Here is a 27135-nt window from a genome sequence, read left to right on the forward strand (position 1 = left end):
TTGTTTTTTTTACCTCTTTGTAGCCATTCTTTGTCTCTTTGAGGAAATTTTGTGTCACATTTGGGTTATTTTAGGCCTCATTTTGGCTGTTTTGTATCTTTTTGTGGTTCTTTGCATTTAATTTTTAGTCCTGTGTCACATTTGGGACATTTAGCATCTCATATCTCTTTATGGTTGTTTTGTGTCTCATTTTGTACTACACTATGCTCAATTTTGGGGGGTTTGCATCTCTTTGTGGCCGTTTGCTTTTGATAATGTTCTGTCACATTCTGGTTGCTTTTTTCCACTTCTTTGTAGTCATTCTGTGTCTCTCTGAGGTCATTTTGTGTCACATTTCGATTATTTTATTTATTTTGGCCGCTTCATATCTCTTTGTGGTTATTTGCGTTGCACTTTTATCTGTGTCACATTTTGGTCATTTGTCAACTCTTTGTTGGTCTTTTGTGCCACATTTGGGACATTTAGCATCTCATACCTTTTATGGTTGTTTTGTATCTCTTTGTTTCTTTATTTAATCTCTGTATGCTCTTAATTTAAATGTCTTTTAGGTCTGTTACACCTAATTTTTGGTTGTTTGTCTCTCCTTCTGGGTTATATGTATAATTCTGGGATTCTTCTTGTGTCTATGTTACTTTCCACGACTGCTGGTCCCAAAAAGCAGTTTATAGAGTGGCTTAGAAATGAAGAAATAAATGTTAAAAAGAAAAGTCTAGAAGTGTGTCAGTGTCTCGGTGAGCCGGGGGTTTGTGTTGGGTCTTGTGTTGGCTGTGCCGGTGACCTGCTGACTGTTGAACCGTCATTGCGTGACTGACAGCCGTGAAGCCTCCGCCCAGAACCGCTCCTGCCGGGCTGCCTGCCGCTCGCCGACACCCGCTACCAGGGGGCTGCAGGAATGACCGACAATATCCCGCTACAGCCTGTCAGGCGACCGAAGCGACACGACGGCAAACACAGGAATGGGTAAGGGCGTTTATCCGGCACCGTGATATTAACGGGAAGCCATTTGTTTACGTGTTTTGTTTTTTTTTTGTCCGTTGCTGTTGTCTGTTTGGCCGATAAATTGTTTCACGGGAGCTACAGTGGCTACATTATGCTAGCTAGCCTCGTTTCTATGGTCATAAAACGAGGAGAACAGTAAGCTAGCATACATTTTCTGCTATTAAAATATGATATGGGCTTTTATTTAGCATAAAACAGCTAACAGCGTTAGCCGGAGCAGTATGAGACATCCTTGTTCCGGGGTGTTGCTGGAACAAGTGCATTTGACGCCCGTGTCAATATTTGCTCGACCGACATGAGCTCAGCGTGTCGAAGAGCAGGAATCTCTCAGAGAAACTTGTCCTTGAATTCACATGGTGATGATATGATGCTCCGTGGGGGTGTTGTTTTTTTCACACCAAGGGGGAAGGCCTCAGAAATGATGATGATGATGGAGAAGCACAGTGCTGACATGCAGCCAGTAGCCTGACCGGGCTAGCATGATGTCACCGTCAGTAAGGAGTTCAAGCTGCAGATGGGCTGTGGTGATGCACTAATGCTGGCCTGCACACATGCACGGCTCACCAGTGCATGATTTACAGTTACTAGCATCACATATAGTCAATCCTGGACCGTCAGTGCATCCGATACACCTGTCCAACCTGCACCTATAGGGGAGCAAAGCAATGCTACACAGGTTTCAGTGGCGGTTCTAGACAATCTAAATATATATATATATATATATTTATTTAAAAATTTGTGTTGAACCACAATTCAAAAGCAATGCCATGATTTCCATTAATTTATTTATTACTTTTGTAAATTCCAACTTATTTTAGTGACAGCTGTTTTTTCCTTCTTTCATGGGAGGATATGACTAAATTTGAGGACAACTGTATGCTCCCATGCTTCTTACTTGTTTGTTATGTGTCTGTTTGTGCCTGTAATTTACATGTGTATTTGTTTCTGCTGGTGCCTCTTGGCCAGGTCATGTTTGCAAATGAGAACTGGTTCTCAGACGTTTTTACCTGGTAAAATAAAGGTAAAATAAAATGAATAAATATTTAAGCACTAAAAACTTGTATTTACTCCATATTAAAATTAAACAAATGTTTAACTGAAACAATTACACTGGTTATAAGGCCCAGTGTTGAAATTTGTCACATAAGGCACATAAGGCGGCTGTGGTCCTCCAATTGCAAGGTTGGCGGTTTGATCCCCCGCCCCTCCACAGTCAAAGTGTCCTTGGGCAAGACAGTGAACCTGAAATCAGGCAGCACCTTGCAAGGCATCTCTGTCGCCACTGGTGTATGAATGTGTGTGAATGGGGGAATGACAAACACATGGTAAAGCTTTGGATACCACAAAGGTAGAAAAAAGCAGACTATTTACCATTTACCATAAGGAACATTTAAAATTCGTCATAGGTAACATAAGTGGTTTGGTTTGCTGCCATTCAAAATCAAACTACAGCAACAGGTTATGGTGGTTGTGCTGTTTGGTAAACTGGTAGTGTATATTACATATTACTAATACAATAATACATTTTTATATTTAACGCACAACCACTGTTGCACCACTAACCCTGTTACACATACATTTCATTTAACAAGTAACGTTAACCATCTATACTGAGCACGGGTGGATACTGTTAATTACTTTACTCACCATTGGTCCTATAAAACAGTCCTGCATTATGTGGTGTCCGTGCGGAGGTGGTGACGTCATCAAGTACGCTGATGTTCCAACTGCAAATGAACTGCGTGTTGGTATATGTCCAGGAGACAGCACCGAGAGCAAAGCCGAGCTACAATTTGGGCACGTCGCTCTAATTCATCGTATAGAGCAGAGAGCCAGGTTTGGTTTCGGCACTGGCACGTCATCGTTATAAAGCGATCATTTTATTACACAGTCAGCACAGGGGCACTGGCCCCTGTAGGGCACTGGCCCCTGTAGGCCCCTGTAGAATCGCCACTGACAAAGGTACTGTACATGCAACATATTAAAGAAGCACAAAACCATGTCCATAACTAAGTTTTCAATTATCAAAATAAAGTAGAAAGTGCAAAATAAACTGCCATGTATTAAAACAGGACAATAAATTGCATTGTAGGACTGAAAAAATGATTAAAACATGATCAGAATTGCAATATGGCCAAGTGCATTCAGTATGTCTTGTTCTGTGTTAATGTGACATGCAACTACAAAGTTTTCCGAAAATATCACAAGCTGACTTCTGCATTATCATCTTTTCGGTCATGTGTGCTAAATGACATTGTCATGATGACTTTGACTTTTTTCCCCCCATATTTTAGCTCACTTATATTCAAAGACTAGTAGTGCATCTGCTTGTCTAATATTGCAGATTCAGAATTAGTGGCATGATGAGAAACCACTATGAAAATTTAAGTTTAAAAAAAAAAAAAAAAATCTAATAGTTTCTGAGATAATGTCATGCAAACAATGTCTAAAATTTCAATGAGCAAAATAAAATAAATTAATTAATTAATTAAAAGGGCTGAAAGTAGGTTGATAGGCAATTAAAAAAAATGGAACCTTAAAAAAGTTTTTGGTATATTTGTGGAAAATTTCACAAGTGTTATCAAGGATAAATATCTATGTAATGCTATAGAAATTTTAGTCAAATAAGATGTGGCAAAGCAGAAATTGTTGTACAAATTTAATGGTATGAGATGGAATGACCTGATATTTGAATCATAAGAATTTTTTTTTTTTAGCAAAGGTAAAATGTGTCTTAAAATATTCCTGTAATTGAAGAATTATGGTGCTACAGAAATGCCCCAGCCAACAAACTGTATTCTCCTGATATAGGGGAGCATGATTTGTTTGGTACAGACCACAACAAAGTCATCACATCATCATTTACTTTTTTTTTTTCCTGAAAAAGATATGAAAAAAAGGCCTTTACTGATAAAATTGTGACCCATTTATTTTATTTTATTTTAGTAATGTTTTTTTAATAAAAGATGACTGCAATAAAAAAATTTTGGACGGTTGTGCGTCTTGCGGACAATCGTGAGTATTGCAGAAGGAAGGGGACTGCATGGGGATAAACCACACTACTTCCCCATCTTCTATGCCACTGCACCGCCTTCGCCCTCTTCCCTCTTGTAGTTACATTTTCTTCCTATTCTATTTGATACTGTGTTTATTCTGATATTATTGTCTTTTTTTCTAAGCAACATCTGGTGCAAGATATTCCCTCAGGATGAAAAAAAGTTCTATCTTATCTTATCTTATCTTATCTTATCTTATCTTATCTTATCTTATCTTATCGTGTCACAAAGTCTTTCAAAATAATAGCAATCTAATTTATTTGGCTTTCTGTTTCGCCTCGGTTTTCATAGTGTTGTTTCTTCAATTTGTGTCATCTGTATAACAATGCTAAAACATTTTGGTGTTTTCTTTCAGTTGTGCTATAGGGATCATAGATTTTAAACAAAGGAGGTCTCAGAACAGAACTTGGTGGAACTCCTGGACATTTTTGTACAGTCAGATTACTCATTTTAGATCAACATGAAGTATTCTCAGGAGGTGGGAACTAGAACTGGCAGTTCAATCTCTAGATCCTAATGTGCACTAGGACTGCAACTCACGATTATGTCAGTTGTGGATTGATCTCATTGTTAATTATACACAATCCCATGAAAACCATGAGTATTGTTGGCATTAACAAAATTGAGCCATTCTCATGAACATACAGCATTTTACGTTGTTCAGAATAGCTCAATTTTAAATTCTGAGGCCGCTGAGCTCTTAGTTAATTGATATGGAATGTTTGGTTTAGGTGGAGTCAAGGGAGTGACTAGTCTTTCCAGATAAAGTTAATATTTATTTTGTAAGGCATGATCTAGTCAGACTCTTTGGTCACGGACTTTCAACTTAGCTTGTCTGTTTGGTGGGTTTATGGCAGCAATAAGCAACACATTAACAAAGGGATGTGACAGGCAATTTATTAAAAATGGAGGAGTTATCTCTACAGCTTTACAAAATACAACACAGGGTTCTGAGTGTTTTAGGGAGTTTTTTGGAGTGAAATATCCTTCATGAATCAGCTGATTCTGTGATCTTTTAAAGATCTTTTTCTCAGCATGTGTGTTTCTGAACCAAACATTGAGATTAAATGTGATATTTCTGAACATTCCTGTGCCTCTTCCTCTCAGGTGCTGCCCGTGGTCGAGATGCTGTGGCATGGGCGACTTCCGTCCCCGCACCGTGTGGCTTGGCCACCCAGAAAAGAGGGAGCAGAGGTACCCCAGGAATGTCATTAACAACCAGAAGTACAACTTCTTCACCTTCCTGCCTGGGGTTAGTGTCAGTCAAAGGTCACCCCTTCACCTTCCCTCTGTTTAACCCCACAGCCACCCACCTCTTTTAGTCCTGCTGTGATTCACTATCAGCTCATTGGACACATTTTCAGAGAATCATAATCCCAGAATCTAGTCAGCTTTATTGTTTTTTTTTACCCCTAGCCTACTGGCTGCTTGTAATGTAGGTCATCAAAGTGTTGGTGCTTGTTGTCGTGACTCACTGACCAAGTCAGGACTGCAACTAATAGGTATTTTCAATTTAAGTTGACAGCTGTTTTTCCCAATTGTTTAATGATTATTTTCTTTTTAAGTGATCAGTAAAAACTGAAAAGTGCATCGTAGAACCACCCTGACCTTATGTCTGTAAATCATTTAAACAGTCCAAAAACCTTAAGATAATCAATTCAGTTCCATTCAGTTTCATTTATATAGCACCAATTGACAACACAAGGCATCTCAGTGTACTTAATACAGTAAAGAAAATACTTTACAGTGTGTTATAATAGAGAGAAGTAGAAGGATTCCCTTGTAACAGTAAGAAACCTTGAGCAGAACCAAGGTCAAGGACTGAAGACGTCTTTATCGACTTGGGAGAAGAAGGGTGAAAAGAGAAAAGACGAGTTGGGATCAACAATAAACGCTGGGCTGGTTGGTAAGGCCAGAAAATGCAGATCAGGAACATGCAGGTCCGCTTCCAGAGATACCTGCAGTATAGCACAAGGACAAAGAGGAAAGAGGAGACAGAAGACACAAAGTAATGACGTGCACTGGTGGCCAATAAATGTACGGAGGGTGAAGGAGAGGAGAAGCTTTATCGAAAATGAAAGCTGGAAGCCAAATTATAAAAATGAGGAGGCTTTCTGCCTCCTAAACCCAAACTAGAGGCTAAATACTAAGGTTTTGCCTCACATTCTACTTTTCTATCTTTTTAACAATATAAAACAGAGAAAAAAACAACTTACATTTAAGAATGAGGCACCAGCAAATGTTTGGCATTTTGGTATGAAAAGTAGCTAAAATAGTTATCAATAAACTGCAACTAATGAATAAATGGACGTATCTTTTCAATTGTAGGTCAGAAAGATGCCTCAAATGATAATATTATTTGTATTTTTATTTATTCTTTTTTTGCATCTCTTTAGTCAAAATGCTGCTCTCTTGTTTTCTTCTACTCAGCCTGACCCCATATAACCAGGTATCAGCATGCCTCTGACAGATGCTGGTTGCATTTCTGCTGCTTCAACTTACGCCATAAGGCATTTTGTGACAGATGCACAGTTTGCACCGTCATAGGAATGCATCAGCCTCATGTGCATGTGAGGCTTGATTTGTAAATGGAATATTAATTACTTTCTTCAGTTTGCATGTCAAGTGGTAAGAGAAGACAATTAGCCATTTTTGAATAGAGCAGTGTGTCACAATGAACTAAAACTCTTTGAATAATAAGAAAGAGGTGATGGATAGTTTCAGGAACATTTGGACAAACGCCTGCATTATTTCACAGCATCAGGTCCTTATAAGCACTTTTATGTTACCAGAAGAGCACAGTAGTAACAGCTCTGTCCTTGGTTTAAAGTTTCTTACATGGACAGCAGTTTATGATTGTTGCATTTTCCCTATCTGATTTACATATGCATTTGTTTTCTAGGCATTCAGTTGTCTTAAGATCTTATTTTTGTTTATGGAGTCAGACATTAAAAGTAGCTCAGATTTGTTTGGAAAGCAAAAGACAAGAGCAAAGGTTTTTTGCATTGCAAATTGTAATGCTTTTCACTTACGTTGGTTGATGTCAAGAAGCTCCTTCCTCTAGAACGTATAGCAGACTTCATGTTTCTGTGACTGGTTTCTTGTGCTCTAGTCTCCGCTTGGCTGCAGTTTTGGTAATGTCATAAAGCAGCAATGTGAAGACACAAGTTTTCTCCCGGTGCTAATCTCACACACTGGTGGTAATGAAATTGAGCAAAGCTGTAGCATGGGTGTTAAATTTAAGAGTGACTCTGGTGGATGAAAAGCAACTATATGTGTTTGCACATTGCTCCGTATCTATTGGTTCATAAAAAGATTTGAAGATCTAACTGAAAATTGTACAGTTTATACTAAGAGTGTGTGATATGTTGATATATAATGTGAAAATGTACACATGTGAGTGCAGTCTGAATTGTTGCCACATTACTTGTATGGTAGTAGTCATCCCTTTTAATATTTCTGGCTGTTTAAAGCCAATATGGACAGTGTTGTAATTTATTATGTATAGTAGTATGTTTCTTCGTTCATCAGTTTGAAGAATCTTTTTAATTCTTGTTTAATTCACCAAGAAAAATCTTTTAAGTGGGGCAGCTGTGATCCTAAATTTTAGTTGATGATTAACAATTAAACTGTCTTTCTCTGTTTTTTTTGCTTCTATTCATTTTTATGAATATATTTATTTATTCAATAGTACAAAAGCAGTGAAAAGCACCATTTTGCGGCAAAACCAATGAGTTGTCCTCCAAGTTATTGAGCTCTCTTATTTCATTTGGCATAAAACCAAAATGTACCCAGAGTGGCGCAGTGGTTTGGTGCTCATCAAAATGCAGTTGCAGTATTAAAAATGAAGTGCCTTGAGATAAACAGTTGGTGCTGTTAAACCTCTGCAGAATATGACACTTCTCTCAGTTTCATCCAGCTTTTATCACACAGTCCAATGGATCAGATAATTGCAGTCAGGTAATAATGTAATATTTGTGACATATCAGAGCTGCGACAACAGATATTTTTTTTTGTCAATGAATCAATTGCAGGTTATTTTGTTGATTAAACTGAATCCACAAAGTGTCAGAAAATTGCGAAAAATACCCAAATCTACCAACACGCCAAAAATCTACATAACAGTGGGATATTTTTTTGTGATTTTTTTCCTTGACAGCAAATAACAGGTTATCAGATACTTGCCAATTAATATTCTGTTAATCAAGTAATTGATTATTGAACTGTTATTTCAACTGTAATTATGCTATGTATAGGTATCGATGTCAAGTTGTAGAATTATACAGTGACAGAGGATTTTTTTCTAGCTCACCCTCTCCTACTTTAGAGACTTTTAAAATATTTTTTAATTTTAAAGGAAGCACTGTTACACTTGTCACATGAAACACGTTAAAATTGGTGGTGTAAAAAAATGTGTCTGTATACCTAAAGTCCTTTTCATTGATGCCCATATGTACTTTCATCTACACACATTGCCATAAGTGGCATAACAAAGTACACAGAGACCACAGATGTCTTTCCAGCGGTAAATGTCTGTATAATATTACACATAATAACTTGGCACACAGCAAATATTTCACTCTGCGCTTTCTTGTTTTGTGTTCTCAGGTGCTGTTCAATCAGTTCAAGTACTTCTTCAACTTGTACTTTTTGCTCTTGGCCTGCTCTCAATTTGTCAAGGAGTTACGCTTAGGTGCCCTCTACACCTACTGGGTCCCTTTGGTATGTGGCATTTCACTAACTGTTAATCATTACAGTCGATTAGCTACAGTTTCCAGACATTATTTGGGATCAGTGCTTTTTCAGTGTGTTTCTTTTGTGTAAATTCAGGTTCCTGTATTTTCTGCCAACTTCCACTGCTATCACTTACATAAAGTTTGTTTGTTCTGTGCTTTGTTTGAATCACTTTTTAATTGTGACTTTTCTACTCTTCAGGGTCTTGTTTTGATTATCACCATCATGAGGGAGGCAGTTGAAGAAATAAGATGCTACCTTCGGGACAAAGAGGTGAACTCTCAGATTTACAGCAAACTTTCAACAAGAGGTAAGAACTAAAACAACATCGGGCATGTTTGTCTGTGTAGATATCTGTGTTCCTTATTTCTCAGCATCAGCGTCTATTAACTGTAGGAGGTTGGTCCTATTAAAGCTTATTGGGGCTAGGGGAAATGGTAGGTAATTCAAAGCAGAGATGTAAAAGTGTACATAAGAGGCCTTGGTATAAAGTGCTACCAGCAATAAAAAGCAGGAGACCTCTTGTGGTTTCCATCACTTTGCCCCTTTGATGTGGCAGCTTGTTTTACCCATAAACACAATGACTGGTTGCCTCCATGATAGCGACCCCTGTGCATATTTTGTGGTTAATAGAAACTTTATGATGTCAGAACTTTGCGTAATATTTTCTATCATATTAAGAAACTGTTTGCAGTCATTTTGTCTAACTTTAGTTAAATCACAGCTATGTTTGTGAACACAACTACTTGAAATAATGATTAAAAACCTTTCATTTCCTCGTGTTTTTTAGATAAATAAGCCATTTTGTCACATTTTGTTCTGCAATGAAATGCTGTTTATGTGTCTTTTCTAAAGTAATGTGTAAAATGTAATTGCATTAGTGGTGCAGAGCCCTAATGGGAAGTCCCATGAACCCTATTGCATAGCAATATTAATGTCTTACATATGCAAAGCCCAGAGGTCACGGCAGAGTTCAAGGGTCAGTGATCTCTTCCAAACAATTTTGCCCGTTCGTTCCAAGTGGAATGAGAGAAAAGGCTCAACTCCCCCAGCATTCTTTCAAATCTGCATGGAGAATTACTTTCCCAAATTCACTGAGGTGACTGGTGAGGCATGCAGGACAACCGTTCTCCCAAAGAATACATCAAAGTTGGATTTTTGAAGTCATGTTTGATTAAAAAAATAAATAAAAGACTACTTTATAATCAGCACAACTTTATAGACTAAAATCCAAAGTCAATGTTTATGTGATTGACAAATTTAAATGCCCTATAGTTACCCCAGATGCAAACCATCTGATAATATACAAACGTGCAAAACTCTTCATTAACTTTTAAATTTGTTCTATATTTCAGGCACAGTGAAGGTTAAAAGCAGTGGCATTCAAGTTGGTGATCTTATAATTGTGGAAAAGGTTTGTTGAAGATTGTTTCATCCACATCTGTGAATAGAATTTGCTTTTTAGGACTGTCATGTTACCATTTGTATGACAGCGAATAATGAGGGGGTTGTTAATCTTCTGTGCTCCACTGGTGACTGAGGTGAAAGGAGTTAGTAAAGATTTTGTAATCTTGTGATCAATGCTGAGCTTCAGCCTGTCAAACTCAATGCATACAAAGCAGATGTGAACCTAAAATGCCTTTAATTAGATCCTAAACACAAATTCAATTAAGTACTATTTATTGAAAGATTTTTCCCTTGAAATCCAATTTATAGTTTGTAGTTTAATATGTCTAAGTTTTGTTTTTTGATTGGGGAGGGGGGGAATCGGTTGTGTTGCTCTCCTGCTAAATTCTCTGAGGTCTTTGTACATGAAATATGAGATGTCAGTCCTGTCTTCAGTTTCCAACTGAGTGCTTCTTCCTGAATCACTCATTTCAGTGCAGCTGAGGGAAAGGTCACACATGTTGTCCTACACATTTAACTAATGTGACAGTGATTCAGAGTTATGTGGGTTACTATTTAGAAATGTGGAGCCGAAACCAGTAGTTAGAATGCTTAAATTGGCCTGCATTTGAAGAGTCATACAACATCTTTTTAAAACTATCAACCACTTAGCAATAATCTGTTCAAAGAACAACTTTTGGAAAGCTTTCCAGATAAAACTGAATGGGGAGTTTGTCTATGGAAGCAGGTCATTCAGAGTGTAAAATCTGGCAAGGTCCTGTTCGGGACACGACAGGATGATTTGCTGGAGGGCTTATTATTTTGACTGAGTGACTGTTGGTAATGTGGTACATGAAAAGCTAAAAGTCTTAGTTTTCTACAGTTAAAGACCAGAGGAGGGAGGAGGAAAAGTGCAGGATCAGGATGTGATGTTGAAGTCATGTTTTTCTTTCTGCCTCTCTTTGTAGAACCAGCGTGTTCCTGCTGACATGATCTTTTTAAGGACCTCTGAAAGAAATGGTAAACATCTGCTGGTCATTCATCCACATATCCACAACAGGCTGGCTGGCTGCCTGGCTGGCTGGGGAAATGACTTGTTTAAAAAGGCGCTGAGGTACAGGGATTAGCCCTGAGCCAGGACAGGAAGCCATACAATGTATAAATTGTAACCGCTAAATTGTCACTCAAAAGTGTGGTGCGGTGGAGAGTCGCTACTCACTGAGACAAACAATTGCTCTCCTTTCATTTTTGTCTCCCGACTAATTTTGTCATTCAAATGAGAAGACAATGAAAAGGAAAATCGAGGGACGCTCAGAAATCAAATACAAAGAGAAAACAGGAGACATGAGAGGAGGATGCCTCATCTGAATAATCAAATATGGATTAGGACAGCATGTGTCAGTGATCACACAAACTTGGTGAATTTCCTTGCAATGTGCATTTGAAACAACAAGCATTAAGGCACAGCACGCCCAAATCCCCATAGGCAGTTTGATTTTCCCATCTGCAGCAACCCAAACGTGACTCCATAAGAAGAGCTAGGTGCTTGTTGTTGGTGCTTCTTCCTGTTGGGGGAAGAAAAACAACAACTTTGTTTTACTGGAAATAGTCTTTGGTTATCTCGCTTCCATGTGGAGGCCATTAGGTCAATTATGAAGGGCCGGGACCAGGAGTGGGAGTTTTGGGCAGGATGATGCATGCAGGCTGGTGGGGGGGATGGGCTTTGGTAGATCGCTCCACAACTAATAAACTGTTCAGTCCCATTCACAGCAGTTCATCTGTGACCCCAGGCTAAAATTGTTTTATAGGCTTATTTAATGTATTTGATCATGCCAGTAACTTCAAATGGATGTTTATTAGAAGAAATAACACGATAAAGAAATGGCTAGATGGCCCTCAGCATGAAATATAAATGTAGTGATTTGTACTGTCAGTGCCATCATCAAGAATGTAGGATGTGAGGTTCCTCCTTTAAGTAAAAGCCTGTCCATTGTTGCCCCCTAGAGGTGGATGTGTTTTCATTCAGCATCAGTAGCAGCTCTTGTCCTCTCCCTTCCCAGGCTCCTGTTTCCTGCGCACTGACCAGCTGGATGGAGAGACGGACTGGAAACTACGCCTCCCAGTGGCCTGCACTCAGAGATTGCCAACTGCTGCTGTGAGTCCTGAAATACAGCATGTGTCGTAAGGATGCAGGTATTTTTTGTAATATGCACCAAATGGCACCAAATGATTAACCATTGATAATAAATACCGGTAAGTTGCAGCTCTGGGTGTCACTCACCCTTAAATTGCAACTGTTCCCACCCATGCTGCCCCTGAGTCACTGCTGACCGGACGTTTTTGGAGAATAAACAACATATAGCTGCCATATTTGTCAAACAAGTCTGGGAGTAATTATTGTTTGAATGTGTCATAGCAGTTTGTCTGCTAATTATAGCCTCAAGCAAAGTTTCTCGGTGTAAAATGCAGATACAAGCTGTAAATGATAATGTAGTTGTGTACCAACATTCTGGCACACCCAGATAAAGTATATTTGGCTGATTTCTTTGTGTACTTTTATTTTCTGAACTTAAAAAAAAAACAAAAACAGTATTTCGAGCTTGTGTCAATTTGGTAACTTCATTACCTCACTAAGACTTGTGTGACTTGAATGTTCTTCACTTCTGTTTGTAATCCTTAACCATTTTTGTCAATGTCTGACAGGACCTTCTCCAAATTAGATCATATGTGTATGCAGAAGAGCCAAACATTGATATCCATAACTTTATTGGAACTTTCACCAGGGTAAGTGCTTACATTGCCATGCTGCTCAACTCTAAGCTCCTTTTCAGATATATAACCCTTTATGTTAATTTCAAGGCAATTTCACATTCATCTCGTAGCAGAAGTTTGAACTGAATGCTATTAAATGTGAGTGAAGTCCATGGAAATGCAGGATAAACTGCATAGAGAGAAATGTTTGTCTTTTACTGCCTTCTGAGATCACTGTAACTGATTTATTATCTCAGCCTTGTTCTTTTATTTACAAATACACTGAAATCTATCAGTGTAATAAGTTTTTTCTTATTTAACTATCTATAGCAGCACTTTTTTTAAAACCCTTTGATTGATTAAATTCAGAGTTCAAAAACCTTCTTGTTACTACAATAATGTGGCAAACTCTCTCTATATATTGTCAGTTTACCTTCCAGCTACATAAAAAAACAAGTTAATATCCAACAAATGTTTGATGAACAGTATATGAGTTAAAAGGAACACAACAAGAGTCCCACTTTAACTTCCAGCAATGCAATAATTGCCTTGTCAAGTTTTATTTAACAAACAGCAGAAGTTGCTGTCTATTAACACTAATGATGAACTGATTCAGTGGATCAACTGGAAAAGCAATGGTTAATGATTAAGTTGTCAATAGCAAGAAAGGTTTTAAAATGCACACAACTGTATAGTACTCAACTATCTTATCATAACGCCTTTTAACTTATTGCTGTTCTCTGTCTTCTCATGCAGCAGTTGTCAAGTACTGTACAATATTGCAAAAGTATGAATGTAAAAGACACCTTTCTGAATGAGAAAAATATCGTTTAAATGGATAACTGCAAAAAAATAAATGTTGCAATAACGAACATATTTTAACATATTTAGGATTTTTTAAACTGTTTTCTGTCATCCTGCATCATTCTGAATATTTGTTGTACCAAATGTTACAGGAGGACGGCGACCCACCAGCTAATGAAAGTCTCAGTATTGAGAACACCCTGTGGGCCAGCACTGTTGTCGCCTCTGGTAAATATCTGAACGGTGGTGCACCTATAAATCAGCTAGTAAGCAGAGAGTAACCAGGACCAGCCTTTGCTGCGCTGGAGTGTTGTTTCCTTCATAACTGTTTATCTGACAACTTGTCTAACCAAATATACGCACTGAAATAACAATGAGGCAGCCCAACGTTTTGCTCATTTTTAAATAGCCCCAGGGCAGCTAACCATAGTTGTAAAGAAAGAGGGCTTCTTCTGCAGGAGAGTGAAGCTAGTTTAACCCACACTAACATATGTTACCCATCAAGCAATTGGAAATCTGCATCCTATATTGCAAATGACATTCTTCATTCGAAAAAAGTTTAATCATGTCAAGATTTTAAGTCTGGGAGACATCTTCCAGACATACTATGTTTTATGTTGTACCTTTTTTATATTGACCTGAGGCAGAGGTTTTGGTCTTTTTCTCTCCCTCACTCCAGGCACAGTGGTGGGGGTTGTGATTTACACAGGCAAAGAACTGCGCAGTGTCATGAACACCTCCAACCCAAGGCACAAGGTACAGTAGTGTTGGCCGAGCCTGGAGACAAACATTTGGTCATTTTGTAGCAAAAAGGACTATTTGCTTGAAGGATTTTTAAAATGCATATCCAGATTAGGTCATCTGAGTGGTTAATTTAACTTTTTTTTTCATTTGTTGATTTACTTTGACCTACATATTGTACATTCAGTTTGTGTTTGCATTCATTCATCTTATAATGTTTGCCCCTGTTGCTCGTGATAGGTGGGTTTGTTTGACCTGGAAGTAAATTGTTTGACCAAGATCCTGTTTGGGGCCCTGGTGGTGGTGTCCCTTGTCATGGTGGCCCTCCAGCACTTCGCTGGCCGTTGGTACCTCCAGATCTTTCGCTTCCTGCTGCTCTTCTCCCACATTGTGCCCATAAGGTGTGACTTGAGATTCTTGTTAACATTAAAACCACCAATGGGCCAATCTTACCCACTTTGTTGTTTTCAAATCCATACAATATAAAATAAATTATATTAAAATATAACACCCACATCTCTCAGTCTCTGACTTTACCTAACATGAATTAGTTAGCCATCTAGTGAATTATAGGGAACATGGGATAAAAAGGAAATAATGTATATATATCATCAATTACACCTCGAACTGCAGAGGGGTTATTTTTACTCTTGTAGAAAACTACAGTTAAATGCTACACTTAACACTTACTTCAATTGCGAAGCAGTGCCTGTTGTTTAGCTGTCTTTTTAAAAAGCATGCTGCCATATATATAGACTGGATAAATATATAGAATAACAAGCATTTTACTTCTGTATTCCCTGTTGCGTAGCTGAAACAACAGGTTATTATTCCAAATGTGTTCATTTTACTTCATTTTCTTCTATATGTGGTTCTAGTTTGAATGTTTTCTGCAGTGTTGCATTATATTAAGAAACTCAAAGGAACTTTTTTTCTCCCTAAAATTTGATGCAGTTTGCGTGTCAATCTGGATATGGGCAAGATGGTTTTCAGTTGGATGATTAAGAAAGACTCCAAGATCCCTGGGACGGTGGTGAGGGCCAGCACCATACCCGAACAGCTTGGACGCATCTCCTACCTGCTGACTGACAAAACAGGTTACACTGCATGCCTCTTTCTTTGTGTGACCAACAGAACTACTGAGCACTAAAATGAGAGGTTTTAGTGCAGAGGATTTGCCGAGGAAGTATCCTGTAAGACAGAGTTTAGTTGTTTCCTTCCCTAAGGGCGTTGTTCTGCGGTGGCGTTTCTGCTCCCTGAGACTTGCTACTTATTGGACCCTTAAATCATAAAAAAAAGAAAGAAAAACAAAGTCTCTCATCCATGCACACCTTCAGAGCATAACACCTCCACCAGTGCACTTCCTCAGGCGTGAGGTGTTAGACGTCAGATTTATGGCCGTCCTGCCCAATAAAATGATTGGCCATTTCCCCATCCAGAGTGTGATAAGGCCAGTGGGGTCTGCAGATCAGGCTAATGTATGTGTGAGGCCCCTGAAGTCTTTTTGATACACTGGCAGAAAATGCTTTTAAAGTAAGTGTGAGGATACAGCGGTGGTGTGTAGTGTCAAAGCCTTCTGGTTTTCTTTCTGTTTTAACAGTCACCATATGTGACATGCAAATTCTCTTTTAGGTAGATGATTACTGTTTGTTAAAACCAACCCACAAACTGCGTAGAAATACTTTTACTGAAATCGACATTAATAGAGTTTGTTTAACAACAAAACTCCATGAAATAATTTAAGATTTGTTGTTGTTTATCCTAATGCAAAACTATCTGACAACCAGTTAGTCTTAGAAATATCGTTTTAACGCTTTTACTATTTGATGGCTGTTTCGTAATCTTTACCAGGAACTCTTACCCAAAACGAAATGGTGTTCAGGCGTCTTCATCTTGGAACTGTGGCATACGGGATGGACTCTATGGATGAAGTACAAAGCCACGTTTTCAGCGCCTACACACAGGTAAAAGACGCGCACAAAGCAATGCACTGCCAGATTGAGAAAAAGTGACGGAAAATGAACAAATTCGCTCACAACGTTTAGAAAAACAGGAGTGAAATTCCAAAAGCTGAAGAACGGGTAAAACAAACAGACACAAGTATTGTTTTAAGAAACATATCAGTTTGTGATTATTGTTTGGTCGAGTGCTTCCTGGCCTCAGATGACACTCTTTGTCCCCCTTGACACCAGAGGTTAGCGAAGCAGGAAACAGGATTAGTGCACAAGCGAAGCTTTGACCGGACTCCTTTAATGACGCTGCCATTAACCCCTGGAACGCACTGCCTTCTAAAAATAGCAAAGCCACAATGCAAAAGCAAATTGTTCATATTTACCCTGCACATCTGGTTATGTTTACTGGCCACTATCACAGTAATCATGGAAACTTGGGAGGTGAAGCAACTACTTTCTCAAACTAAAACATAGACATCTCCATTAAGTTAGTTTTTGAACGTGTGTTTGGGATTTCAAGTTTTCTTATAAGCTATTTATTTTTCAATTTTGACCCCACAGGCTTTCATGAAGCCTATTTTTTTCATTTACCAGTACAGATGATTAGTTCTGTTTGCCACAACAGATGCTTTCTCTTGGAACAACCTTTACAACAACGAACAACTACAATTGGAAAATACTGTTTTAACTCTTTTCAGATTCCTCCAACCTTTTTTTCATTCACGGTACCTTCTATAATTATCTCCAGCCCACCCATGATGCTCCAGCCTCCAGGGCTCCAGCAGCCACTAAGGTCCGAAAGTCTATCATCAGCAGAGTTCACGAGGCTGTGAAGGCCATCGCCCTGGTGCACAACGTGACACCCGTGTATGAGTCCAACGGTGTGACTGACCAGGCCGAGGCTGAGCAGCACTACGAAGACACATGCAGAGTCTACCAGGCGTCCAGTCCAGATGAGGTACACTGCTTAGCCACACAGAACCACATTCTTCCATTTTATTGACATTCTGGATATTTACTATCAGCCACAGGACTGAAGGGTTCAAAAACTGAGAGAATCATGCTTTACAAAAACCCACATGGCGTGTGCTGTTATAAAATTTAGTACAATAATATTGTCTTGAATTGCTATTTAAGTATATTATTAAATATGATATCCTAAAATGTAACATGAACAACTTTAATGATTAAAGAATCAAAAACATGTTTTCACTTCACTTGGGTGTTCAACCTTCACTGTACAGACTGTGTGACACTGCAAGGTTGTTATAAAAGTTGAAGGTTTCTCTGAGCTCACTTTGAATATAAGTTCAGTATGTGGAAATATGAGCATGGGCCAAGACATCAAAAGAGGCATGAAGGTAAAGCTGATACAAACAAGAGCAGACTAGAGACAAATGTTCACAGGAGAGAGCACACAGTTAATATATGAAATAATTAAAAGAGTAGCATACCTAGTGTAAGCTGTAAAATATAGTAAAGCCTGTAAGATACAAAATATCCATCACAGAAAATGTTCATGTAATTTACTTAAACAGGAGAGCAAATTGTATTACTGTTTTGTTTTTTTTTTAACTTAATTTTTACTGCCTTTTATGTTATTATCACAGAACAAATACATAAACACTGGTGTTCATGAGGTATGCCACTTCAATATTCAACGTATAGTCTTGTACAAGCCATTATCTTAAACCTCTTTATTTCTTGAAGGGGGACATTTATACCAAATTGCATTCCACACGTATGTCCTTGATCAGTATAAATTCTTTGAACATCAGGAAGAGAGCTGCGGAATTTGAATTGATCCATTTCCTGCGGTGTAAATACGGATTTCCTTAATGTGCTCCCAAGCCCATTGCACTCATCCTCTTCTGAATTTCCTCTGTGATAGTGCATTTAAAGTGTAAACATTAAAGAAACTGTCCTATAGTATTGTTGGAAGGAGTTAGAGCTGTTTTAAGGCATGCTGGTTGAAAATTGCTGCCTTTGACCTAAAATTTACATCTCATCAGTATGGTGCTATCTGGGCAGATTCAGTTTGCTTCGCTACAACTGTCAGGAAGTCTTAATATAGATCTGGTTTTTATTGTGAGCGCAGTGGACACAACGTGAGTGACTGTTGAAGGCATGGTTTTTACCTTGTGACATTTAACCACTGTCTACATGCAAAAAAAAGTACAATGTTTTCTTGTCCCATGTATTAATATTAGAGTAATGTTCTTCATATGTGATTATAAGCCCGATCCTTTGTTTATGTCTGCTCTGTCTGTTTGTGGTGTTATGGGAGCACATTTTGGGCAATTTATCTAATTATCAATTTATTGATTATACAAATTGGCCACTGAGTATTCATCCTATATTAGTATTGCTGTTTTGGCCAACAAACACATAAATTAGGGCTATATTAAGATATAGAAACACTGTTCAGGTCAGCTTTTCCTAAACTTGTGAAGTCTGACCAAAGGACAATAAACATCGTAGAAGTCTTTGTCATTGTGGCCCATTGTTAGCGAAACCCCCACAATCCTCTCTGTTTACCAACACAAAACTGCCTGTTGGCCAAGTTGCCACAGTTTTAAACAGCACGAAGCTCCACCTGGTAGTGTAACCAGGTACAAAGGCTAATCTACAATACATTTTCTGACAGACATGTAAAGAATACAGGTTTTCATTGCTTTTGTAGCCACGATACACACTACCCTCTCTACACTACATTTCAAAGTGTGCTACTGAAGCTGTACAACAAAGATCATGACCACCTACATAACATTAAGACACAGCTTGTATGCCTGAAATGTAATTTTTTTCTTAATACATTGCTGGAGATGTTTACTTGTCAAGCACTGGACTGATTTAAGATGTACTTAAAGTGGGTATTATCTAGGAAAATGTGTCAGATTGGGACTTTGTTTTAACATAAAGTATTAAACACAAAATATTAAATGACCTGGACTCTGGGGCAAAAAAATTCCCTGGAACTACTCGTCACAAGGGTGACCTATATCATGTATGGTTCCATTCACTAGGAGCATTGATATCTGAATCACTTTTCTTTTCAATTGACCAAAAAAACAAAAAAGAAAGCCATGTGGTGGGTCTGAGTCAAACCTGCTGGATGCAGCATTTTTCAGCCCAAGTTAGAAATGGGACAGCAAACCCAGATGCTGCTATTATAAGGTGGTGCTGTTGTGGTGGACACCAGATCCAAGAATTCCTCCACAATGAATATTTCTAGACTGTGACTAAGCGTAATCTTCATATTTCCCAACCTGGATGACAAACATTACGGTAGTCGGAGCTTTTCTGACGTTAAAGCGCTCCCAGCCAGGCATCGCCAGACGACATGGCACATATTTCCAAAATAAGTAATTTTGAAACCACAAAATCTGTGTTTTTAAAATTAGTGTTGGAACATAGCAGTCGTCCTTGTTTTCTCTCATCTGTGTCCATTTGGCTCTTCTGCTACTTGTCCTGTCAGAAGATGGATGATGAATTGAGTATGTGATCTGGCTTCTGGTCTGGAAGTTATTGGGCAATGTTCTCTCCCCTCTCTCTCCCCCCCCCCCCCTCCCCCCCCCCCCCCCCCCCCCCCACACACACACACACACACACACACACACACACACACACACAGACACGTAACTATTGTATTAATGGATGTCATCTGTTGTGTCCTTCAGAAACTCTCGAGCAGAAACAATATTTTCACTTCAGAAATGGACATCTTCCAAGTTTATCAATCAATAGTCTTAAGTGCTGAAAATGCCCAAGCTATTGATTAAGGCTGAATGGTCATTGTGCTCTCTGACAATCTACTCTCTCCAAAGTGGCCTTCACTGTTTTCTGTGAAATTCAAGTAATGGAACATCATATTGACATAATGGCTTTGCATCAGAATAATAAAAAAACACAAGCAGCAGTCACTTTTTTATCTGTGTGTTCCTGAATTATGATCATATGTTATTATTTGTTAAAAAAATAAAAATATTGTATAAATATTGCAGCCTGTTCATCTTTTTGTCCCAAATATTCAGTGTCAGTGTTTTATTTTAATGACCACTCACTAAAGCCTTTGCACTGTGGTGTTGATAGGTGTCGCTGGTGCAGTGGACAGAGAGTGTTGGGCTGACACTGGTGGGAAGGGACCAGTCGTCCATGCAGCTGCGGACCCCTACTGGCCAAATACTGAACTTCACTATCCTTCAGATATTTCCCTTCACCTATGAGAGCAAGAGGATGGGCATTATTGTGCGAGTGAGTGCCAGAAAGACTTTGTTGCTAATGTTCTCTTCTGTTTGTAGTGGCCATTATCCATGTTGCTTCATTACATGCTTCATAGGAATTGTGTTTGTTCCCTATTGATTGTGCATTATTTTGAGTTACAATCAACACAGTGCAGCTGTAGTTGCTAGGATGCTGATTCAAACTTGGCACTGATTTAAACATGAAAAACAAAAGAAAATCCCACCCGTATTAAAGCATATTATCTGAGAAAATCCTCACCTTTTGACTTCTGACTAAGTCTGATGACTAACTCAACTATTTTTGTTGGCTGAGATATAACCCAGGAAGTCTGGGATTTTTAAACTTGACTTCCACATGATAATATTTTCAAACACTTTTTAAAAGCCTCCAAAATAAGTTATGCATTTCCAGGCAACAGAAAAATCATAAAATAGTGCATTTGCCCTTGGCTTATATGAGTACATACTGGAAATCCATCCTAAGAGAAGCATAGTTGGGAATTTTAATCTGAGATGATCAGTTTTCTATTTTCTGTTTACAGTCAATAAACTGTAAATAACTTGCTTTCTAGGATGAATCTACAGGGGAGATAACTTTCTACATGAAGGGTGCTGATGTGGTGATGGCAGGCATCGTCCAGTACAATGATTGGCTGGAAGAGGAGGTACATTTCCCTCTTTTTCGCAAGATGTGATGCAGACATAATGAGAGTGATTTTATTCCCATTAAATGTGACTCATAGACTCATAGACGTTGTAACCTACTGAATCCAGACGCCGTTGTCTCTTGTTTTCTAGTGTGGGAACATGGCGAGAGAAGGTCTGAGGGTCCTTGTGGTGTCCAAGAAGTCGCTGACTGAGGAGCAGTATCAAGATTTTGAGGTAAGCGCCCGCTCATGATATTAAGACACAGTAGGTCTTGAACTGACTAGACCAGAAAAGCATTTATAACTTTTAACAGCATAATAGAAACTGTTTCTTTTATGCTCTAATTACAGCTAATGTCTGTTGACTGATACACTACAAAATACAGAATGATACTTTGGGCAGACATGTTCTATTTCTAAATGTCAAAGTATGTTCTTGGGTAATCAGACTAACCTCTGACCCCCCAGTCCTTCCACCCCACCCTCCCACACACATTCACCAAGCCCCTCTCATTGTTTGAGCAGGGCAGGGCTGTCTCCCCTGCAGTTGTTAGCCCCAGGCCCATTACTGAAGTGTATAATTGAGTGAGCAGAGCTGGTGGGCAGCAGTGAGTCACCAACTGAGTCACACACAGAGTTTATGTTCCTGTATGAGTCACACTCAGATTGTTTTTGCTTTATCTCACTTGCAAATTGCCCTGGAGCTGGAAGGCTAAAGATGGGCGTTGACCAATTGATTATTTCTGCTCTGTATGTGCAGCTTTGTAGAACTTACAGTAGTATTTTTCAGTTTGAAAGCAAATAGCTGACATTTGTGATACTGAAACTTTAATCTTTTCTAAAGGTTTCAGTGGATTTTGGATGGTGTGTATACACATGCACATAGTTTAGTCTCTGTGTAGATCGTAAAATTTGACTAATTATTGCACTTTGCATGAGGCATTTCTGATTCAGTTTTTCTTTCCCTGTTTGTCATGACTTATACGGCTGCTAGCCAGATTGATATTCTATTCTTGCCTTTTCCATCTTTGGTCTTGCAATGATTTTACCTTATTTACACTAATTTCATATCCTCCCACTCACAATATTCCCATTCCTCTGCTTCCTCTGCTCCCCAGGCGCGATATGTCCAGGCCAAGCTCAGTGTCCATGACCGCTCTCTGAAGGTGGCCACCGTGATTGAGAGTCTCGAGATGGAGATGGAGTTGTTGTGCCTGACTGGGGTGGAGGACCAGCTCCAGACTGATGTCAGGCCCACCCTGGAGATCCTTCGCAATGCAGGCATCAAGGTCTGGGGGGGTGGATGGCCTTATAGCTCACAGTAGCAACAAACTAAGAAAACAAAACATAGAAACTAGACAAGTACATGTGTTTTTCATATCTACCTGCATGAACAATTTTCATTCAAGTACCTCTTTCTAAGTATAAGGACTAGTTTTATTTGCTCAGGATTTCTGCTCCAGTGGAGGTGAATAAAATTTCATTTCTGCAGCTTGTAGCATTTAAAAAATGTAATGAATAAAAATCAGCAGCAGTGCAGTTTCCCTGCAACTCTCGATGAACGACAGAATGTGCTGTCAACACTTTATTAGGCACTAATTCTTCTGTAGAAAGTAGTTGCAGTAACTAATAAACTTTTGACTTCTTGCTCCTTGGATTATCCACAGGAACAGAACGTTGTCTCTGGAAAGTTATGTTACTACTGAACCTTTTAAATGTCATTTTTTACTGCTGTGAGCAGCAGAAATTACATTCAACTCATCTCCATGGAATTTGGGTGGAGTCAGACATGTCAAGAAGTAGGAATATCTCAAAATCTGAGCAAGTAAAACCCCAAACTGCAAAATTTAAGAAATGGTTTTTGTGATTTTAATGAATCGTCCATCAAAGCTTTGCTGTATTCTTTTATATGCAACATCAAAAAAACTATTACAATCAGTATGAGATCTAAATACTAAGATAAAGTCAACTGTTTTTGATTGCAAGAGGCTCAACAGTGAAAGAGTTACTCGATCAAGTCAGTGATTAGTCTTTGATCTCTGAAGTTTAGTGGAGTGAAAATTTTTGTGGCTAAATGCTATTTTCTGGTTTCTGAATAGGTTTGGATGCTGACGGGAGACAAGCTTGAAACTGCCACATGCACCGCTAAGAACGCCCATCTGATCACCCGTAACCAGGACATCCATATCTTCAGACCAGTAAGTGCAGGACAAGGACCTTTCTCCTTCTTATGTGCATATAATGGTTGATTTTACCATAGGCCTCATCTCACTTCAATGCAGCACTGACAGATTCCTGACTCTGTCGAGCCAAGGGCATCCATGCTCAGTGACCAAAGCCCATTAACTCGTGGTCATGCAACCCCACACAGCTACGCATGTAGCCCAAGCCAGCATCCACAGCTGAATAAATCACCTCCCACCAACGAAAGCATCCAAGCCACTGTCAAAGAGAACAAACAACCCTTCGCTCGAACAGAGAGAAGAAACCAGCTGAACCACTCCCAGAGGGAACATGCAGAGGGCTCACTTCCTAATTTGTTTTGCAGGTTTCAGGCTCTCTAGCTGCTTTGATAGTCCCCTTCTGCCTTCCCCTTTGGAGCCGTGCCAGAGCAGAAGGAGCGCCTGCCATATAGGAAGGTTACAACTTGCGTACAACTGCGGTTACTGGAAGAGAATAACAATGGCTGGCACGGCTTGAAAACCTCTGTCCCAGTGGACAGGGGAGTGCTGACTGGGCCTGCAACACATACATCTGGATTAGTTTCCTGGTGGCCACCAATGGCCAGATCTGGATTGACGTATGAATAGTCAGCGGTTGAAGGATATTCATACCAGAGCACAGCTCTTGTTGACAGATTAACACCATGCCTTGTCAGTGCTGCATTTTTGGAGATTTTTAAGTCTATATTTGAACTTGACACAATTGTTAGGAAACTCAGGAAACTGGATTTTTTTTTTATGCATTATATTTTCCTGCCTCCTAGTTTTCCTTTCTAACGTAGATGTATTATCTATTATCTGTTGAACATTTATAAACACAAGATAAACAATCAGTAAATCAGTTATAACATAATATAGTTTAGTTCTCCCTACATTTAAGGCGAATTTTTAGGATATCATCATCATTCTTTTTCAGTTTACATACCAGTCTTCTCCTAAAGTTTTAGTGCTAAGCTAATAGGCCTGTAAATTAAATGTATCATCATATTGACTGTAATAGTATCATGACCTGGTAATAGGATCATATTGTTAAATAGTTTTTCAAAGCGTTATTTGAAGTAATCATTTTTAGCAAACTGTAATTTAAAACTCACAGAATAATTACAAATGTGTTTTGTATATATTTGTCCAGATATAATGCAAAATGGTAGACAACAGATTCTTGTATTGAGCATTAGTTAAATTTGTAATTCTTTTTCTTTTTTGTTCTTGTGTTGATTCACTGTGGTGAGATTATCAGATTAAATTAAACTATACTATTTCTAGAACAATGTAATGGAAATATGCACAATCCTCAAAAAGTAGTGATGCATGTATGTCTCTACTTTTGGTTAAGTTGTTGTCTTATGTTGACATCTCATGACAATTTGTATATAAGGAAGAATGATCCAAATAACAAGGATACGAACACAGATCAGATTATGGATTATATTGAAACCAGGAGAGAAACAAATCAGTAAATCAAGAGTTGATGAGAGAAAATATTAGGTTCAGCGTTTTATATTATCTATTTTGTATTTAGGTAGTCAGGTGTTTTGCAGCTATTCAGTTGCGGTTTGTCATCACTGCAGCTGGAAAGAACCAAGCTGCCATTCTTCTGCCTGATAACAGCCAAAACCATGCAAAGGCTGACAGATTGTCATCCTTGATAATTTTTGATGCGAGTCTTTTTTGTGCATACTTGCATATGCATGCATTTGAAATTGTGGTTAACATTGCCTATAGGTGACAACACGAGGGGAAGCCCACCTGGAGCTCAACGCCTTCAGGAGAAAACATGACTGCGCTCTGGTGATATCAGGGGACTCGCTTGAGGTAAGAGCGTCTATGTGCGTTTATAACCCTCATCCCACTGACTTATCTCTCCTTATGAAACTGACATGTTTTCTGCATGATAGTATCACTTCCACCGAAGCTTCTCTGTAAGGGCTGTCTGTGGTTAGAGTTGCTCTCTAAACCACAGTAGGAGGTTAACTGTAAGCTGAGTTGAGATGTTTAAGAGCCACAGCTGAAATCAGTTAAACCTGACCGTTCTGCGGTTTTCTTGCAGGTTTGCCTGAAATATTATGAATACGAATTCATGGAACTGGCATGCCAGTGTCCCGCTGTGGTTTGCTGCCGATGCACCCCGACTCAGAAGGCTCAGATAGTTCGACTGTTGCAAGAGCGCACAGGCAAACTCACCTGCGCCGTAGGTGAGTAGAAAATAGAGATGGTCCAACAGCTTTTCCATGTGGGAGATTTAGTCTGTACAGCTTTCAGTTTAATTTTAGTTTTCTGTTTTTTGCTGAAGGTTTTTTTTTTAAACAGTTAACACCTTTTTTCTGTTATCTACATCCCACTTAACACATTTATATCTCAGCCACAAACCACCGTCACTTCATCAACTCATCTCTCCAGCACACTAATTCCGTTTAAATCTACTTCATCTCTGACTTAAAGATGGATAAATCATAATTATAAACTAAGGATATTTAGCATGGTATCTGTGACATTTTGGAAATTAAAACTTCATCATTTTCACTAAAGTTGGTTAGGAGTATTTTATTAGGGCTTCAGTTTTAAAAATGAATGAAGATTTTATGTGTCTCTGATTGCAGCCAGAGAGGCAACACTGATAACTACTAACTTCAGTTCAAATAAATAGCTTCATTCACGTACACATTATACCGTATAACTTCTAAAAACACATACAAGGCTGAATTTACCACAGCAGAGACACTGGGCAACATCTGATTAGTATGAAAAGTTCAAAATGTGACTTTCTTCTCCAATTAACAATTTTACAGACTGTCCAAGTAAACAGCTGCTGGTCTTATATGTGGTAGTTCTGTTTGGAAGCCACTAGAAGTCTTTGTCATGGTGCTCGTTGCTACCTAAACCCACACAACGCTCTCTGCTTGCTAATACAGGACTGCCCATAGTGAGAATGACCTATGGTTGCTTAAATACAATCTGTAATCTGTATGGTTACGATTATCACAGTCGTGGACACCGTTACCAAACAACAGTAAACACCGTAGTCCTTCAGGCTAACGTTAACTACAGATATTAAAAAAGAGAAACCATGTTGACTGCAGCTTTCCAGCCATATTTTCATCCAGACTTGCTCATTCCTCTGCTTTTGTGTTTTTTCTTAATTCAAACTTATATTAGTCTTTCAGCAAGGTTCCATTTTGTTTCCATCTGCTTCCCTATAAGATCACGAGAGGTGGTGCTCTGCTCCCTCCGGCACAATAATCTTAACAACATCCTGCAGTATGTGATGCACCATTATTTTAAAATGTTGCAGGGTGTGCATGTCTGAAATTAGAGAGAAGAATATCTGTGAAGTTTCCCTTTATGTGCATTTTCTCAAAATCTGCTAGGATTTTCAGACCTGTTTTTTAGCCAGGCGTTAACCAGGCCAAATTAAGGGAGCGTCTCATGAAATACACATGCATATGATACTCTAACCAACAGTTTGTATTGGTGAGCCGCTGATGTGAATCCTGACACCGCCATGGCTTTTGTTTTCTCTTAGGGGATGGAGGAAACGATGTCAGCATGATCCAGGAAGCTGACTGTGGCGTGGGAGTGGAGGGAAAAGTAAGACTCTC

The 27135-nt window shown here is 38.9% G+C and overlaps 1 protein-coding gene across 1 annotated transcript in view; it reads left to right on the top strand.

The window, feature by feature from the left end:
- The first annotated feature begins 892 nt into the window (after positions 1-892).
- atp9a (ATPase phospholipid transporting 9A) overlaps positions 893-27135 on the top strand; it is a 35854-nt gene continuing 9611 nt past the window's right edge. Inside the window, exons 1-22 of the mRNA XM_008287710.1 lie at positions 893-960; positions 5163-5307; positions 8664-8777; positions 8991-9099; positions 10145-10203; positions 11144-11195; positions 12236-12330; positions 12879-12959; positions 13883-13958; positions 14410-14486; positions 14712-14872; positions 15426-15568; positions 16323-16435; positions 17172-17381; positions 20516-20677; positions 21240-21332; positions 21466-21549; positions 22433-22603; positions 23414-23512; positions 25262-25351; positions 25587-25731; positions 27060-27124. Of these exons, the coding sequence (XP_008285932.1) occupies positions 893-960; positions 5163-5307; positions 8664-8777; positions 8991-9099; positions 10145-10203; positions 11144-11195; positions 12236-12330; positions 12879-12959; positions 13883-13958; positions 14410-14486; positions 14712-14872; positions 15426-15568; positions 16323-16435; positions 17172-17381; positions 20516-20677; positions 21240-21332; positions 21466-21549; positions 22433-22603; positions 23414-23512; positions 25262-25351; positions 25587-25731; positions 27060-27124 (2412 nt within the window). The remainder of the gene's footprint in view (positions 961-5162; positions 5308-8663; positions 8778-8990; positions 9100-10144; positions 10204-11143; positions 11196-12235; positions 12331-12878; positions 12960-13882; positions 13959-14409; positions 14487-14711; positions 14873-15425; positions 15569-16322; positions 16436-17171; positions 17382-20515; positions 20678-21239; positions 21333-21465; positions 21550-22432; positions 22604-23413; positions 23513-25261; positions 25352-25586; positions 25732-27059; positions 27125-27135) is intronic.

The sequence above is a fragment of the Stegastes partitus genome, unplaced genomic scaffold, assembly GCF_000690725.1.
Source record: "Stegastes partitus isolate 25-593 unplaced genomic scaffold, Stegastes_partitus-1.0.2 Scaffold12, whole genome shotgun sequence".
NCBI lineage: Eukaryota > Metazoa > Chordata > Actinopteri > Pomacentridae > Stegastes > Stegastes partitus.